This window comes from Pocillopora verrucosa, chromosome 1, assembly GCF_036669915.1.
Source record: "Pocillopora verrucosa isolate sample1 chromosome 1, ASM3666991v2, whole genome shotgun sequence".
Classification (NCBI taxonomy): domain Eukaryota; kingdom Metazoa; phylum Cnidaria; class Anthozoa; order Scleractinia; family Pocilloporidae; genus Pocillopora; species Pocillopora verrucosa.
The window spans coordinates 4,858,488-4,876,221 of record NC_089312.1 but is presented as its reverse complement, the minus strand read 5'-3'; the positions used below and the strand labels follow the sequence as shown (position 1 = coordinate 4,876,221).

Genomic DNA, 17,734 nt, shown 5'->3' with positions numbered 1-17,734 from the left:
TCAAGCATCCTTGCATTCAAATTAAATCAGTGAATTTATTCAATTTGCGGCGAATTCAAATATAATAATGAACCATAAAAAATTACGCGCTTGTGAATGGCTGAAAACGAGAGAATTCTCATGTAACACGAGTGCAAATGACAAATGGCACGCGCATGCTTTCAAAATTTCTTCTGTCTTGACTTTCTGTGATGTGTTTTTTTACGTACACCATTAAAAGTAATAATATGATTTTTCTTGCAATTTGGTGTAATGAGCACGAGATGTCTTTGAAACATTCACTCAACACCAAATTGCACTCGAAATCATAAGATAATATTGCCAATGCATAAATTTTAACTGTATTGGGGTATGTTTGTGACTATGCGTATGAGCTGGTTTTAATACTCGTAATAAATATTAAAGTTAGCATCATGTAGAAAACTTGGCTAATTCTCTGAGGGGAGCGTGAGCTGTTTCAACTTGACAAGGAGCTATTTTTTCCAAGGCATCAGAGAAAGAAAACATGGCCTTCAGCTTCATTTTCAACACCACTGACGAAGCCAATGAGTCCTAACAAAGGCCGAAGGTTAAACTTCAACTGAGTGAAATGAGAGTTATCACCTCTAAAAGAACCTGCAACAAGCGCTCCAATTAGGTCTTAAAAGAGGTCTTAACTAAAACTGATCACACCAGGAAGAAAGAATATACAGCACCTCGAGGGCATGAATTTTCTCCCAAGTGAAGAATCCAAACAAAGAAACCCATGGAATCCAGCCAAAGCACCTCATATGATTCAACAACAGCTCTGTGGACCGTAGCAACGGCAATCCACGTGATCACAACCACAATCTAAAGCCAGTTTATCAATAAGCTCTTAGAGAAATGTAAGTGCCTTACTTTGTTAGAGTGTCGTTTCAAAGCTGACATACTGATGGCTAACACAAACAACTGCGTACGCTAATTTGACCCTCGACACTTGTTTCTGATACAACCTGGCAAGTAAGAAGTCGTTCATTTTTCTGCAATTAAAATTTCTTCTACAGTACAACTAACTCTTTGTGAGCAATTCACTCTTAATCAAGAAAGACAGTACACATAAATTCATGACGTCTAAATAGGCGCCATTTCCAAGACAAAAAGGTCCAATAGGAAATTTGACACAAACTTTGCTGCACGAGGTCTTTGAGAGCAAATTTGCGTAATACACTACCGAACAAAGTCTGAAAAGACGAGATATGTCCTGTTATCTTAAACATTTTCACACCTCCAAAGCCAACCTAGAAGCCTTGTATGTAAAGTGCTTGCATGAATCATACATGGGTTCGCAAAAACATAGATGGCATAGTTCACCTTGAAGAGAGTTTTCTGACCACCTGACGGCATGCAGAGCTTGCCAACCACCAGTACCACCGTTAGAAGTCAAGTTAATTTTAATTTCAAATGCTTTGATGACAGAGCGAGGATTTAATGACAAACAATCAAAAACCACAGTTTTGCCAGTCTGACCACTGTTGCTGTGGTTACATTGGTACAATATGGGTATCAGTCTTAACCTAAACATCACTGCGCATTGAAGCATAATTACATTTCACTTCTTCATGGTAAAAGTGCATGAACAAATGCAAATACCTCAAACCAAAAAGATGCATCATCCGCACAAAAAATGGCAACAAAAATTATTAACTTCGAGTAAGATCAGTGTTCATATCCATATACGAAGACAATCGTCTTTTATCCCTCTCACAATGTAGGTGGTTTGATAATGACTCACTGTCTTTGTATAAACTTGGAGACCTGTCAATGGATACTACCTGACATTTCCCTGGAAGGCAGAAAATACGGGGCATCAGCCAACAAAACTCTTTTTAACTGCCTGCAGTGATTACAGCATTCTTACAGTAAAAGTTTTTCACGAGAAAGAAGACTTGTTCTGCTTTCGCGTTCTTGTGTGCAGGTGTTGTGAAGCCAGGGATTGCTTGTCAGGCATTCAACCATAGGGATTGCACCAATGCATTTTGCAGCTGTACTCAACAGCTAATCTGCGCAATACACCCCATATTCTCAAAGAAAGCAAACACGATGATGACATCTTCAATTCGTTCATTAAGGAAAAGAAGTATCATTTTCTCTGCTAAATTTGATGGCAATGTTTTACTCATACCTGTTACCAAACATGTTGTTTACATTTCAACCGAAGAAAACGCACCACTCCAGCTTCCTCCTTTAAAGCGTCCAGTTGTTGGATTGGCGCGGAACCACCTCTTAAGATTCAGGGAACTGACCAAAAGCTATAATAAACATGAGTGGTGATAGGAGATGGGCAAATAATTGATGACATCAGTAACATGAGTACCAAAGACGCTCGTGCACCTTCCTAGTAAACATTTAAAACTAGTTATCGTATTTCCCAGCTTTGCACGAGTCTCATGGATGAAATAAAAACTGAGTGTTTCTGTGTTCTTACCTCTTTGCCTTGTGTTGCACACTGGAGAGGTGGATTGAACTCATCATTCAACACTCTTCTCACTTCTTCAAGCCTGGCGCCAATGACCTGCTCATGCTGTCTCCCCTTGTCCCTGCTATACATATTGGGCACCTCATCTGACTTTACTATAACTCTAAGCGGACTATAATCTGAGTCATTCAATGGATCACCACCAGAAGACTTCGCACGTCGATCAATACACTCTTTCAGGAAATGTAGGTGTCTCTCAATAAAAAGCTGACATTCCAAAGCTGAATAGCTGACGCCCACAACAACAGTAAAAGGATTCTCTGTACTAAAAGAATCGGGATATACGCCTGTGTATACACCCTTCTTAAAGTAAAACTTGGCTTGCCGAACATTTCCTACCTCTCCAAAGCCTTTCACCAACTCTCTTACCAGCGTTGGTTCCCATGAAATGTGTTTATCTTCCATAACTTGGAGAAGATTGGTGACATGATTTAGTTCTTTCTTTGAGATTAGGCTACGAAGGAGTCGATTATACAAGGCTTTCACCTCCCCACCATCTCCAGCTTTATCCAATAGCTCAAACACAAAAGCAAATTCTTTGGAATTCATGAAGTACTCACATAATGATACAAAAACTCGCCTTCTCCACCCCGTCTCCTCAGGGGTCATTATTTTTCCATCAGCTGCACAAGCATAGTTTGTACCACGAAGTACTTCTAAGGCACTGCTATGCAAAGGCTGACTTAAACTAAGACAGATGTCTGCTGCTGTAAGTGCCACTTCGCATGAAGTTAAAGGCCTTTTCTGTACTCCAAATTCACCTGCGTATATTGAGTAGTTTATGCTAAAGTTGTGCAAAACATGCAGCACGGAGTACCCTTGATCAAAAAGTTGCTTGAAGTATGTCAAGTACATTATTGCCACTCCTAACTCACCAATAAAGCGTTTGTCATCATCGTCTAAAGAAGCACTTGGACTGCTGTCGGGTTCAGTATTTGGTACTGTTTGTTCGAGGTCATGGTGTATTTTATTGCAAAACTTTTCAAAGTTTTCTCCAACAGTCTGAATATAGTTTGCTTCAAATGACTGGAAAAAGGCTTTTAATACCTCAGAGTCGATGTCAACATCTTCATTCTTCATTGCCACATAAACAAAGCCTAAGTCTTCCCAACAATTCTGTTGACTGGCATGCTGAAACATTAAATTTGTAACGCACGTCTAAATATGAACACTCATTATATACCAATGGTGAACTAAAAAAGAATAATCCTTCCAAATATCTAAACCAGACTGCACTCTTCGTCCTCGTCTGTACTTTATTTTGATTGAACCCACCGAAATCCATAATTAGTGGTATGTGTTGGCTTCTGGCGCCACATTTTTTTAAACCAATTCTCTCTAAGTCATTATTTTTACCCAGATGACTGCAAAAGCATATGTTTGACACTTTGAAAATCAACCTTGATGAGTGACACTTATTCTGAGCTTAAAAACCATGTACTAATTTAAAAAAATCCTACCTTGATCCTCGGCAGGTAAAACTGTAGACTCCTTTTAGAGGGATAAGGAAAGCAACTGATACTTGAAGCTTCAGGTAAAACAGGGGCAGAGTGTGTTTGGCGATTATGTTGGTCTGTATTTGAGCCATTGAATGAGCTGTCTACGCTATGAGCTCTTCCCGGCAGACAGGGAGAAAATGGATTTCTTCCGGTAAATTGGTTTGTAGCTGCAAGTTGGAAATTTTGTGCCACACCTCCAGTTGGTGTGCGGACCACAGGAGGGGCTAATCGATTAGAGGAAAACGGTCCACCTAAATGAAGCCCTGCTTTTGTTGGAGTACTCCTTATAGCAGTGTGCTGCTGATCATGCACAGGCCCAAACAAATCTGACCCAGTGGCCGGAGCAGGAAACGTACACGGATCTCTGTATACAAAAGGATTTCCTGGTTGGGTGTGGTTCAATGCTTCATTGCTCTGTCCAGTAATTCCTCCTGTTGAAAAACATAATCATAAATACACCAAAAGCATACGCGTGGAATGAAAAGGTTTCTCTTTAAATTGGGGAGAGGAGATAGACTAACCCGAAGCAAAACTATTTTAAATTGGATGATTGTTGAAACCAATAATTTATCTTATAATGTAAGTTATCTCTGAATTATCTTTCATGGCCTTTTTCATACACTCTCCAATGAGTGCCCACTAACTTAAAGTCAAAATCATGCCTTGAGAGTAGTTTCTTCAACATTCACAACTTCACCACTACACAGCTTATTCCTAAAAACCAATTTCGTCAGTCATTGTGATAGCTTGTTTTAAATACCAGTCTGCTTCAGAATGTTGGCAATGTTACATTTCAGCTCTTTGAAAAATTCCAACCTTACTCCAAGTAACAATGAAAAATACGGGGAATGGGGATGGTGCAGTGTTGAGAGCGTTTGCCTTCCACAGCTATGGTCCGGGTTTGACTTCCAGACCTAGCCTCACATATGGGATAATTTTGTCGGCGGTTCTTGTCCTTGTCCTTGTCCTTATCCTTGTCCCAGCTCCATGGGTTTTCTCCAGGTCCTCCGGTTTTCCTTCCCCAATAAAAACCAACATTCCAAATTTCAAATCGACCGGGAAACAGTGGTCGAGAAGAACCACCGCGAAGAATCCCATTTCTCATTCCCATTTCTCATCCCCATACCCATTCCCATTCCCTATTCCCATTATCATTTTCCAGCTCTAGAATTCTAATAAACTTGAAGTATGTCTACCTTGAGAAGCGGAATTCACAATTCCCTGTGAGCTATTAGCATTTGAATGGTGAATAAACGAACATTTGTCGCCATTACGGCAGCCCACAGGAGTATTGAAGTAACGGCACACTCTTCCATAACTGCGACCCTGGGATTTCGAACTGGAAAGTGAATAAAAATTATCGTTTATAAAATAGTGGGAAAAAGATGACACCAATAATGAACCAAACTGCTGTATCAGTAAAGTTATATGGCTTATTTCATTCACATTTTCATTTCTTTGAGACGTCCTGTGAATAGCAATTAAACGGAAGGTAAATTAAAATAAGGTTCCCATGCACGAGTATTGAATGTCGTTCTGAAAGTAATTAGATGTACTGTACTATACTTAAGAGGAAATACGAATCAACAATTATTTAATTCACATGATAGAGATTAAAATTGACACACCTATTCAGACTAGGAACTTCTTCCTTATCATTGCTTTCTGAATGATTTGTAGGATATATACGTCTCATAGCAGCGTAGGGCTGAATAGAAGCAACAGGATTTTCCACCCACTTCTCCAAAGATGCAGTTATCTGTTTATACATATTCACTGGTAGTACAATTTTAGCAGCCTCAAGCTGTAAATAGAAAAAAATATTTTATTTTAGGGTCAGTATTCTCGTAATAATGTGTGAAATTACCAGATGCAACTAACCAGATGTTCTCCCATGAACTTCAAAATTTTATTCAACGTTATGCATGAATTCCATGCAACTTGTACCCTGAAAATTCAGTGAGCTCTTTAGCACACCAAGAAATGACAGAGTCATATACCGTTTAACATCTTTTCCAGACTGTGATCTGGCCAAAATTGCAACAAATCCTGACCTCAGACAGTTCCCTTAATGAATTTGTCCCATTAAGTAGCTGGACCTGAGAGGGTTTCATACATGTTTTCTCTCTCCTACGTCCCATTACCACAGACAAAACGTGTCAGTGCATATCCAAAGGTACCCATCAGGTCATTCTAAGCTCCTCTTAAAGAAACTTAAAAAGAGTCATTTAATGATACCTGATGGAAGAACTGCAGAACACCTTTATAGTTCTTCTCTTTGTCCAGTATTTCAATAGCGGACTGCAACACACTATCTTCAGGCTAAATAAAAAGTAATTTATACCTCATAGTAAGACCTTTCACATAACAAACCAAAATTTTAACCCTAGAAAGTTCATATCATTTATTTTCTCATCTCCCAGCATAATCAAGTGAAGTAACACTAGTTCTTCCCGATGATTTAGAAACAAAAGTAACGTAACGTACTATCAAGGAGTCTTTCACTATTGTCCTGTTATTTTTGGTATTTAGATATCCATGTCGCACGAAAGCATTTCAGAATCATTAATTCTGAGTGAAAAAGTACACGCATTTGAGTGTAGCAAGTGGCGTACGAAAAAATAAAATAAACTCATTTGTGTGTACCCATGCAATTTTTCCACTGCGCACGCGTAACTCACGCATTGGAAGCAAAAACAACTCCATCGCACTTGCAACGTGCGGGAATGCTGCAGTACACACAAGCTGTATTGTACATGTACTTCTAGAAACATAAAGAAACTCAGCACTTAGGGCACTGCAGCTTTACTGTACAGGTAAGAGTAATAAGAGCTAAAAGATGACTAACTCACTTTGATCCAAGACTCCAACATGAAGTGGATTACAATGAGCATACTGGCTGAGGGCCCAGCTTTACTCAAAGCTGTTGAGAGGGCAACCAAACCACTTGCAATAGCATGAGGCTGTTCAAGGACTTTTGGATCTTCCTTAATTGTGTTGAAGAGCTCCAAGGCTGCACTCCAATTGTCGAGATGACATAATGCTCTCATATAGTTATTGATGGACTAAACCATGAAAATAGAATGGAAAGTCCTTTCAAGTCAAGTCACTTTGTGAAAACGCTTACTGTAGATTGTCTAATTTTGCGATAAAGGAAAACAAAAACATCAAGAAGGGCCCCAACCCTATAAAGACGTACCTGTGGTTCAAGGGTGATTCCATTCTGAAGCATCAAGGAGCACACATTCTGAGCAAACAATACATTGTTGCCCGGTAGTAGGCAACACGCCTCTAAAAGTGAATTCCAATCCTATTGTAAAATATAGAGTGAATACAAAAACTTTTAACTGATGCTTGCAACCAGATCATAATTAAACTGAAGTGTGAGAACATACATGTAATATCTGAGTGTTCATGAGGCACAAGAGATTAAATAATTCCTGGCTGCTAATCATAATTCTCTAACTAAATTATGAAAACCTGGCCTATTCATTATTCTGCTGAGCATCTGTTATGCTGTATAATCTACAATTAAATGTACTTATCAATTTTCTCCTCCACTTCCAAATGAAAGCCCTGCCCCTTTGTTCTAGAGTCTGATATATATGTAAGCAATGTGCATTTTCAGAAAGCATTTAGTGTTTCGGATAGGTAACAAAAAATATATATATGTAACACAACAGTAGAGATGAAACTCACATCAGATCCAAGTTCACAGAGGTTTTCTGCTGGAGTCACTCCAAGTACCTCAGTGACCATTTCAATCCATTCTGGCTTCTGAAGTGCAGTTATCACAGCTCCCTTCAAAACCACTGCTGGTGTTGCGAGTGGGAATACTGGTAGTACCGACATAATCTTCTGCCAGTCATTCACTTTTAACAGAGTGCTAAGAGGATTGAATATAGTAGCAAACAAATGACTCACACCTGGGCCAAACACAACATGCACATTTTTCTTCAAAACCTACAGAAAAATCCAGTCCCTACATGTAAGTTCAAAACCTTTCCAAGCACAGATTTTTCATTGAAATATGAGAGATGGTAAATTTTGAGCTCAGTAAAGAAATAAAGAAAGATGTTTTTTGTCTTGTCATGAGCATAGGACAAAGAAAAAAATTCTAAGTCCTGATGAGGAATCGAACCTCAAACCTTCAGCTTCTGTGCTCCAATGCTCTACCACTGAGCCACAGAGACTCCACAATGAGGGAGGTCTATCACAGATTTTTCATTGTTTCAAGGGTGTCTTCCCAATAGAGGTTTACCTTAACAGACTGAGATGATATGTAAATTGGCCACCGTGAAGACTTCTTAAAACCAATATTTTGCACATTAGCCCTTCCCTTTGACAAAGGGCTTGCCCTGACAAACAGTTAATTCTCAAAACATCAGCTTAAGCAACTATTCTCAGTGGCCAATTTACATTATCACCTGAGTTAATAAAACCAAATTATCTTGTTATGCACCAGCGTAGCACCACAGTTTCTTTTGAACTCACCCCCTTTATTCATATGTTAAAGAAGCCAACTATTTCACCAATTTCTTTAGCCAAAAAAAACCAAACCATTCTAATCAGTCACTTATTTTTTCTTACATGAGCATTGCAGAAACAGCATCATTTGAAAGGTGAACTTGAAACTGCAATGCTTCCTAAAAAAATAAACAAAAAACATGAAATTAAAGATAATACTAGTAATATCAAAAGAATAAAAGCCTCAAGATAAGAGCTTGAAGTGATTCAAATTACATGTAATTCCTTGGGAAAGAACCAGTGCACTGGACATATGGGTGGTGAAGTGTACCAGGGCTCAAATACACTTGCATTCTTACCTGAAAGAGTAACCATGTCTTCTGAATAAAGTGTTCTCCGCTGTTACAGCCAAGAAGAATGAGATCACTGCAGATCCTAACAGAAAAATAATAAAAAATGTGTCTATTCGTAGATGTCAACAGAATTATCCAGAGTGAGCTAAATGGAAACTTGTTACATGTACTTACCCTGACTTGAACAATCCTGACTGCTTGACTTCATGCAACAGATTAAAAGCCCTGATGATAAAGGAGTAATAGTAAGGGTAAGTACATTAGAGAACGGAGGATGCTTTACAAAATCTATTCCATGTGTTTTGATCAGTAAAAAACACTCAACATTCACAGACCGTCTTTCCTTACAGGATCCAGTATATTCATGATACAGCATGGACAGGACAAAAAAAATTATTCTTCTGAAAACTTGTTAAAAAAAAGAGGCTCATACCATTCAGGGTCTTTAGCAGAAGCTTGGATCAAGTCAAGAAATACTTCATAAGTTGGCATGTGGTTATTCCTTTTCATGACATCCAGCATCTCGTACGCTCTGCATTATAAAACCAAATGACATCCTTAGAGAGATTTCACCAGCAACAGATCAGCTGTTGGCCTCTCACCATTTGGTACAAATTTTAAATTGATATACAGTATTTCCCTGAAAAGCGGCCAAACTCTAATAAGCACCCTCCCTGAATAAACAACCACCCCCTACACCATTACGTCAAACAAGCGCCCCTCTCAAATAAGTGCCCCACTCACTCCCTTCTGTATTCTCCCTCACTTTCTTAAATAGAAGGGAAAAAGGAAAACCTGTTTCTATCACCACTTTGATAACTTTTTAAACTTCAACTACAGCGGAATCATTACAACCTAATCATTTCTTAATAAGTGCCCCCCTTTTAACTAAACACCCTTCTCCTGATTAGCACCTCTCCTTTATGCCAAAATTTGAAATAAGCACCTGGGGGCTTTCTCAAGGAACTAGGATAAAAACCCCTGCATCACCATTTAATTTTACATACCATACCTGATATATTGTCTTGCATGACATAATGTTCTGATGAGAACAGTATAGTCATAACATGAGCTTACTCAAGGAACTAGGGTAAAAACCCCTGCATCACCATTTAATTTTACATACCATACCTGATATATTGTCCTGCATGACATAATGTTCTGATGAGAACAGTAAAGTCATGACGATGATGCTGTCCACTAACTCTCTTGATTGTGTCAAATGCCTTGTGGGCAACCTACCAAGATTAGAATATCACTGAGTATTACACTCACAATTTGCAAGTACAAATGTTATAGCAAACATGAAAAACATTTTATGGTAACTGTTTGTATGCTTAAATTTTCAATGAAAGAACCACCAATGAGCAAAAAGGGAGAAAGGGAAAGAAAATTATTTAACATAGCTTAGCTTTACAGTAATGGAACCCTTTTTAAGCAATTTATTTTTCTTGTAAGGCATATTACTGTAAACCACATCAAATTAACAGGCACATTGTAATACCTACAGTAGGTTGCAAAGAAAGAAAAACAACACGAGCTCATGGACCATGTAACTGCTCATCCTTCTTGATTGAGTGCAAGAGTACAAAATCTATCACTTAACAGACACAAGCCTACATGTACTCTATTTGTTAATCATTTCATCGAATAAAGGACTTATGCATGAGCCCAGGTTGCTATGGAAGCTGTTACCTGGGCAGCAATGTCAGGTTCTCCTTGGTGTTCACTACAAGTGACAAGAATCCTCCTCACAATCGCCAGGTCAGGTCTGTTTGTTCTACACAGTTTCTCAACCATTTGCCAAGCACCATCTTCACAGAAAAAAGTTTCAAAATAAGCAATGTAGCTGAGGAGCCAATGAAAACAGAGCAAAATCTTCCCTATTCAACCTTTTAAGGTTTTTAAACTCAATCCCCAATTGACCAACATTAAGTAAAAAAAAGCACCATCAAATTCTTACGTAAATTGTTGTTTGTCAGCAGATCTGCAATTAAATTGTAGGATGCTGTGGGATCGTTCTCTGCACAAGGAAGAACAGACATTGGGTTAGACAGTCAGGTAAATCATATCTCATACAATACATTCAAAGAGGGTGATACATGTACATGAAACAATAAAACAAGGTAATGAAGGAGGTTCAATTTCCAAAGGAAATGTGGTGCTACATTGGTGGGGTATCACAGGATAACGTAAATTGGCCACCATAAAAGGATTCTAAAGCTGATGTTTTAACCATTAGCCCTTCTTCAAAGCAAATGATCAAAAGCTAACACTTGAAACGTCAGCCTTAAATATCTTGGTTGATTTACATTATCAACATTATCATAATGACACAAAGTAATGAACCTCATGAAAAAAAGGTTCAGTAATGAGTGGAAGGACTTGCTCTACTTATAAGTTCCCACTGAAGTGCAAATACATGTACAGTGTACATACCTTCAGGTTTTGTCTCTTGAACAGCTACATTTTCATCTGTTTCTAAAGCAGGAAGCTCCTCTAAATCATTCCCTTGGCTGAAAAATTGAGATCATTAAACATCGAGTAAAAACTCCCATACCTTATGAAGTGTTTATTGTGTATTGGATATCAAAGAACTTAAGAGCAGACATGCAGAATTTTCCATCTAAATTTCAAAAGCCTAAAGAACATGGTATTTTCCTTTTAGACACAGAGATTGTTCTGTTACAAAGTACTATTCCCTAGCTACACATGTAAACCCTGAAAATAAGGTTTCTTCTGATTCTAAAATGTACTTACCTGCTTGTGATACCTGCCTGTTGCACCCCTCGGAACTGCAAAACAATAATAAAAAAAAAAAATTCCTTAGATCTTGTGTATGAAAGTCTAAATTCACCAAGTGAGTAATGCAAAATAAAAAGGTGGATGGTGAAGTCTGCACTTAAGCCAGGTGGCCCATCTGGCTCAAGCTTATTTTCTGTTTCTTTAGCATGAAGTGACAAGGAGTGCCTGACATTACCTTCTTCCTCCCCCCCCCCCTTTCCTAGGATGGGATCCAGGTCCATCACAAGGCCCCCCCCCTCCAGCATTTCGTTAGGCTTCCCTGAGAATTTGCTATAACACATTTCCATTCCTGGGTTAGAAAGAGACACTTTGAATGCTAAGTGTTTTGCTCAGGAGCCTGTTTCTCGAATGTCCCAGTAACTAAATCCACCTGTTAAGCTGTTCTAGTAATAATTCCAGATGGAGCTTACAAAAGTGTTGAAAATGATATAGAAAAAAAACCTATCAGCTAAAGATACAAAATGGACTGATTAGGGTACCAGAAACTGCATCTCTACTGCCAAAATTTTGTTTTTGAAATATGGTTTCAAGCCCATTAAGTCACTAAAACTTTTGAGAAACAGGTCTTGGGGCATGAAATCCTGACCTCTACACCCAGATTCCATTCAACAAACTATTAGTCCACTTCATCTCCCACTGTAATATGACATGAACAAGATACAAAAAAATATGTTGTACCTCTTGGAGCTGATTATGATCCATGTGCACATATTTACATTTTGATTTCTTGCATTTTCCAGTGTTCAGTTGCACGAAACAGTAGCCCTTTGGAAAAGGTTTCCTGGTTCCTGATTTTGCAAGGTTTGGCTGAGGCATCCCGTCAGGGCTTGTTGTCACCAAAACCTTTCCTCCATGCACTGTTTCTTCGTCAAGAAAAATACTTTTCCTCTTACTTGATGAAGTTTGTGAATCTGAATCTGAATCTTGCATCGATGAAGAGCTGGTTGGTCTCAAAACAGCTAATCTTGCTTTCTCTATGTCAGTTATTGAGCTGCTATTACTACTGTTCTGAAAATCACTTGGTATGGCATCGTGTTGATATGTAGCCTCAGCAGCATAAGTGGTTGACTCACTCTTTGACACTTCTCTTGTAACAGTGTTTCCTGGATTGAATTGACTTGTAATCCCATTACTTGCACTTAGCTGCTCATTTGTGTAACATGAATTTTCCTTTGTTTGTTGCAACCACCTGGGTGACAGCCTGTCTGATGCCCTTTCTGGTTGAAATTGTGATTCAGTGATGGAGTTTTTAGACACTCTGTTATGCCTGGCATCTTGGGTACTGCTGTGAGATCTCTTAGGCTGATGTCGCGGCGGTAGTTTGACACTTCGCACAGGAGGTCCACAGCTGTTATACTCCTGCACATCATATGCAACTTCACCTGGAACTGGTGGGGGATTTACCAACATTTCAACAGTTTTTGCTATATTATCTTTCATGGCTGCCTCTAGTTCAGCTTTAGCTTTTAGAATAGGTGGCAAAATTGGCGATATTAGCTCAGTCCCAGGTAAAGGGAGGAGTCCATCCCCAGTATTGAACAAAGGTATACCTGGCATCCCAAGCACTGGTTGAACTGGCCCACCAACAACACAACTCCTAGGGCCTAGCCTTGATTGGCATCTACCTCTTCTTGAAAAGCTGTTTCCCACTTGCATCTCACCCTTTCTCTTGGCACCCCTTCCTGCTGAAGGTCTCTTGGTCCTTCTACCAGCCTGTTGGCGAGTGAATGATCTGTTGGTTCTTTGTTGTGATCTAGGTGAAGCTTGTTCTTGTTCGGACCTCCCTTCGACAGCCTCTTCATTCTTATCTTGCTCTTGAGTTTTATCAGTCTGTGGTTCTTCTTTAGTTTTGACTGAGCTACTGGAACTTTCTTGTGACTGTTTCTGTTTTGTGCCAGTTGTTGGAAATCTTCGATCTCTTGATTCACTTCCTGCTCTCTTTCCAGTACTCCTAATGATAAAATGATTTGGAAAAAATTCATTTCACCATCGCACTTGCATCAATATTCAATAGTTATTGTTACTGACGCAAAAATTATAGAATAAACCTTGAAAACATTTATTAGTCTCACTCCACATTTGGATATAGATGTAATACTGTTTTACTAGATCAAAATGCATGTAAACATGTGTTATTGACCAAGTAAGTGGTCAAGATGGCTAGGTATTGGCTGCCTTCTTATTTTTCTTTTTTTTTTTTTTCTTTTGCATTTTTATGGACTGAGACAAAGTTTCAGTGCATAAAAATGAAAAACAAAGAACAAGGCTAATATCTAGCTATCTCCACCAAACAAGCTTGGTCAATAGAGAATCTATCTCACAGTATAGCAAAAAAAGAGAATGACAAGTGTTTTTTTTAGGGCTGAAAAAGAAAGCTTACTATGATGACATGTACTTGTTTTTCATTTGACAAATTGGAAAATTAAGTAATTTAATAGGTCTTCTTTACATTCTTAAAGAATCTCCACAAAAGCAAACTCATTTCTTGCTAAGAAATGACATTAACTTCTCTTATCTTGTTTTCCATGAGACAAAACTGCCACTGTGCTTCCATGTAATTTTTTCAACTTTTTTTTTCAGGTTTTTGTAGCACAATCATCTCACAAAAATCATTTTTATTTTATCATTTAACTGTCTTCTGCTGCTTGAGGATGTTACATGTACATGTATTTCAAAGTAATGAGTATAAAGTCAGTCAATATTGTGAAAGTGAAACTGTCTCAGCAACTTTGTAATGAATTGTTTCTGTTGCCAAACATCACAGTCTCTTCCTTCACTTTCTTTTGTCCATTATTACAAGATTTTAACATTGTACGTGAGCACACATACATGTACCATTTTATTAAACAGAGGCATTGCAAATGTACAGTTTGGTTCAGGACACGTTCATGGAGCCCTGGCATGCCATCAAAGTTAATACAGAACAAATTGTGTACACTGCACCTTTGTCTCATTCCATCATTGTTCACTCCCAAGTCATCTTCTTCATCAAACAAGGAATCGTCAGGATGCAGTGATATTTCGTCATCTTCTTCCTCCTCCTCAGCATTATCTTGCGCAAGTGGTACTTCACTAAAGTCCATAGGGGGATGGAATTGGTGCATTTCATCTTCATTATCTTCAAGCAAGAAATCCTCATCATAATAACTGTCAACTTCGTCACCATCATGATCATGATCATGATCATTGAGAAAGCCATCAAAATCCATCTCAGGGCCTTGCTTGAGGCTATATAAAATCATGCACAAAACAATATTAATTTGGACTCCCTTGTGAAGTGGGAAATCAAGTCAGTGTAAAACAAGGAAGTTATGTGTTGGTTAAACTTTTAATAAGGAGTGTATCCAGCATGAGGGCTCTTAAAATCTATTATTTGAGTTATTAAATTTAGTATAATAAAAACTTTCTATCATAATTTCCAAGATACTGCCATGTTTTCAGGGGTGACACTCAAAAGCATAATGCTCAAATTTTCAAGCTGAAGCATAATTTATTACCATCCCCATAATTATTTTGATTAACGGATGTTGTTCTTTCATGGGGTCTGCTTTGTTACTGACCTACTGTTTACCTTATTACTAACATTCAATCACAGCTCAATCATTTACAACAAAAAATACACAAAATTGCTTAGTCTTCAATTAAAATTGCTTTCATGCAGTAAGTCTACCATAATGACAATCTCACTTAGTCAAGCTCCATTTACTGTAGATTGCAGGAGTTAAGATATTTTTGCTGTGTTTCTGTCACATGGGACACTTAGACCTTACAGAGTATGAATCACATCAAAAGACACCCTTCCAATAACCTAAAATCTTTGCAATCAAACTCATACCTGGAGGATGAGGCACTGTAGGGATGTTTGCTCAAAAAAGTTTTACTTCCTATTGGTGACAGTGAAGCTGGTAATGCTTTGATTGGAATTGTTAACTTTTTAAGTGGTGGTCTGGGTTTCACCATACAGGAAGGACGACTTGATAAAACACTTGACTGTGTTTGGGTGCTGCCAGCTGATTCATATGTACCACTCAACTCAACTTCTGGCCCATTGCAAACATTATCTGCTGAATAATGGAAAAAGTTTTACTTCTTTGCCATTACTTGAGTCAAAATAGTACCTGGGTCAGCGGTTTCCATAAATACCTTGTGCAATCCATAAGGGTTTTTTCAAGAACTATGATATGGTGTTAAAGTAATACCATAGTTTCTCGGTTATAAGGTGCACCCCAAACTTAGCAACTTGGTCGAGCCAAGTTCCCAAACTGAAAATTAAGTGAAAATACTTGGCTATAAGATGCATGGTTGCTCTAATGGTAAAAGCAAACAGCCAAAAACTCTAACCAAAAGTCATATTAAAAGATGTTTGACAACTGAATATCAACACGCCTCTGAGGATGCAAGGTTCGGTGCACAAAAAAGGCTGGATGGACAAAGAAGGTGGATTTTATCTCCAAAAATACTTGGCTTTAAGACAACCTCAATTTCAGCACTAACTTTCCACCAGAAATTTCTTGAAAAAACCATGTGCCTTACACACGAGAAACTACAGTATGTTGGGGCCGGCATATGTCAATTAGTGGTACAAATGATAGTGATACTAGGTCTTCAAAAATGGAAAAACAAATTTATAATCTACTTAGAAGTATAACCATATACAAAGTCTAATTCATCAAGGAAAAGAGAGGTACAGTATTTGAGTACTGTATTTGCTGCTATCCTGATTTGTCTTGCTAAAACATCTTCAGTTATCCAATGTGACAGATTTTTTCTCTTCAAAAAGGAAAATTGTTTTTATGATATTTTCAATTGCTTTCGTGTAATCCAATAGTATTGTATTACAAAGCCTTAGTTCTTTAGGAAGTCTAGCATTTCTATTACTGTATTTCTTTAGCTCTTTAACTCACAAGATCTCATTAGTAATTCTCCTAATTGTCTTGCATACAGTTCTTGTGATGTTAGTTTTGAGAATTTGCCATTGGATTAACTTAATAATCCCCTTATTTACATTTTTTCTTTATTCTCATCACTTGTCTGCTTGATATTGTATTGATATTTTAAGGAGAAATTACGTCTTGGTCACTCATGGGAGTTAAAGGGTTAACTAAACTGCATGCATGATGGAATGTTGGGTTTTTACAGAAGTTTTGCCTATTTTTTTCTTCAATAAATATAAGTAACAGCCATATAAATGGGTTATGGAAACCACATTTAGTCCCTGGTGCTTCTAATCCACCAGAGAGCTTCTCCAATAAAATACAATGCTCATTTTAAGTCAGCACTACGATGAAAGTGTGATGGGAAAGCATACACGCCTCACCGCAAACGTTGAGCCGCTGAGCTGCAGAATACTCTACAGAGTTTTCACATTTCAGAGATTCCAATATTGCTGCAATCAGCGTTAAATGTTACTCCTTTTCAATTCAAAGGGCAAACTGACGAGTCAGTTACACGACAGAAGCTGAAATACAGTGCATACAATAAAAATTTCGCAGTAATCGAGACGATTGTGAATGCAATGTCCACTTCATTCAGTGAAGTTCGAGACAAATTTCACAATTTGTTCGAAAACTCTGCAGTTTCTTCAAACGCACTTGTTGGTTTTGGATATTTCAGACGTATATGTACGGTTCATACCTGGGTCAATGGCACTTGCTGAGCTGCTAGCACAGACCTCGTCATTCTGATTCACGGCATCGTGGTTCCCATCACAAGCTGCATCTGTTGAAGTGTCTCTGGAAGTGTCGTTCATTCTTTGCTGCTTTTCACGTTTGATTTCATCCAGAGACTTAACAGTAACTTTCTCCAAATCAGTGGATTCTGTTATATAAGTGGAAACCCAGTACATGAGAACTCGTGAGCAAAAATTCTAGATAAAACACAACTCCAAACTGAAAACTATACCGGTTTTTCGGTTGATCACTATCTTTCGGGGCTCACTTGCAGTAACAGGAGGTTTAAGGCGAGATGAGTTACTATTTTCATTCGGCACAGTTACAACTAGGTCTGTACTCTGAAGGTTACTTTCTTTCCTTGTTCCAACAGTACGAACGCTTTTCTTCTTTCCATCACGCGCACCCTCTTCGACCTTCATGTCTGGTTCACACACATGAAGT

The 17,734-nt window shown here is 38.3% G+C and overlaps 1 protein-coding gene across 2 annotated transcripts; it reads right to left on the bottom strand.

Moving 5' to 3' along the window:
- Positions 1-308: 308 nt before the first annotated feature.
- LOC131770931 (uncharacterized) lies at positions 309-17,732 on the bottom strand. Of its 2 annotated transcripts, none has more exons than XM_059086649.2 (24): positions 17,523-17,732; positions 17,256-17,438; positions 15,457-15,685; positions 14,565-14,849; positions 12,300-13,572; positions 11,577-11,611; positions 11,256-11,332; positions 10,780-10,839; positions 10,512-10,630; positions 9,948-10,054; positions 9,250-9,348; positions 8,991-9,041; positions 8,823-8,898; positions 8,587-8,642; positions 7,696-7,882; positions 7,196-7,306; positions 6,849-7,061; positions 6,235-6,318; positions 5,625-5,800; positions 5,193-5,335; positions 3,958-4,427; positions 2,447-3,628; positions 2,144-2,270; positions 309-1,804 (listed from the first exon to the last, which is right to left on the bottom strand). In XM_059086649.2, exons 1-23 carry the CDS (start codon positions 17,710-17,712, stop codon positions 2,163-2,165), a joined length of 5,514 nt encoding a protein of 1,837 aa, XP_058942632.2. In that variant the 5' UTR covers positions 17,713-17,732; the 3' UTR covers positions 309-1,804; positions 2,144-2,162. The 2 variants fall into 2 exon arrangements, with proteins under 2 accessions (XP_058942632.2, XP_066030546.1); XM_066174449.1 differs by having other exon boundaries at positions 15,457-15,682.
- Positions 17,733-17,734: the final 2 nt, after the last annotated feature.

Coding starts and splice junctions, on each gene's coding strand:
- LOC131770931 (XM_059086649.2), bottom strand. CDS start 17,712: ATGAAGGTCGAAGAGGGTGCGCGTGATGGAAAGAAGAAAAGCGTTCGT. Junction 14,850..15,456: donor TACAGTGCCTCATCCTCCAG/GTATGAGTTTGA, acceptor GATTTTATATAG/CCTCAAGCAAGGCCCTGAGA. Junction 11,333..11,576: donor CAGGCAGGTATCACAAGCAG/GTAAGTACATTT, acceptor TCAATTTTTCAG/CCAAGGGAATGATTTAGAGG.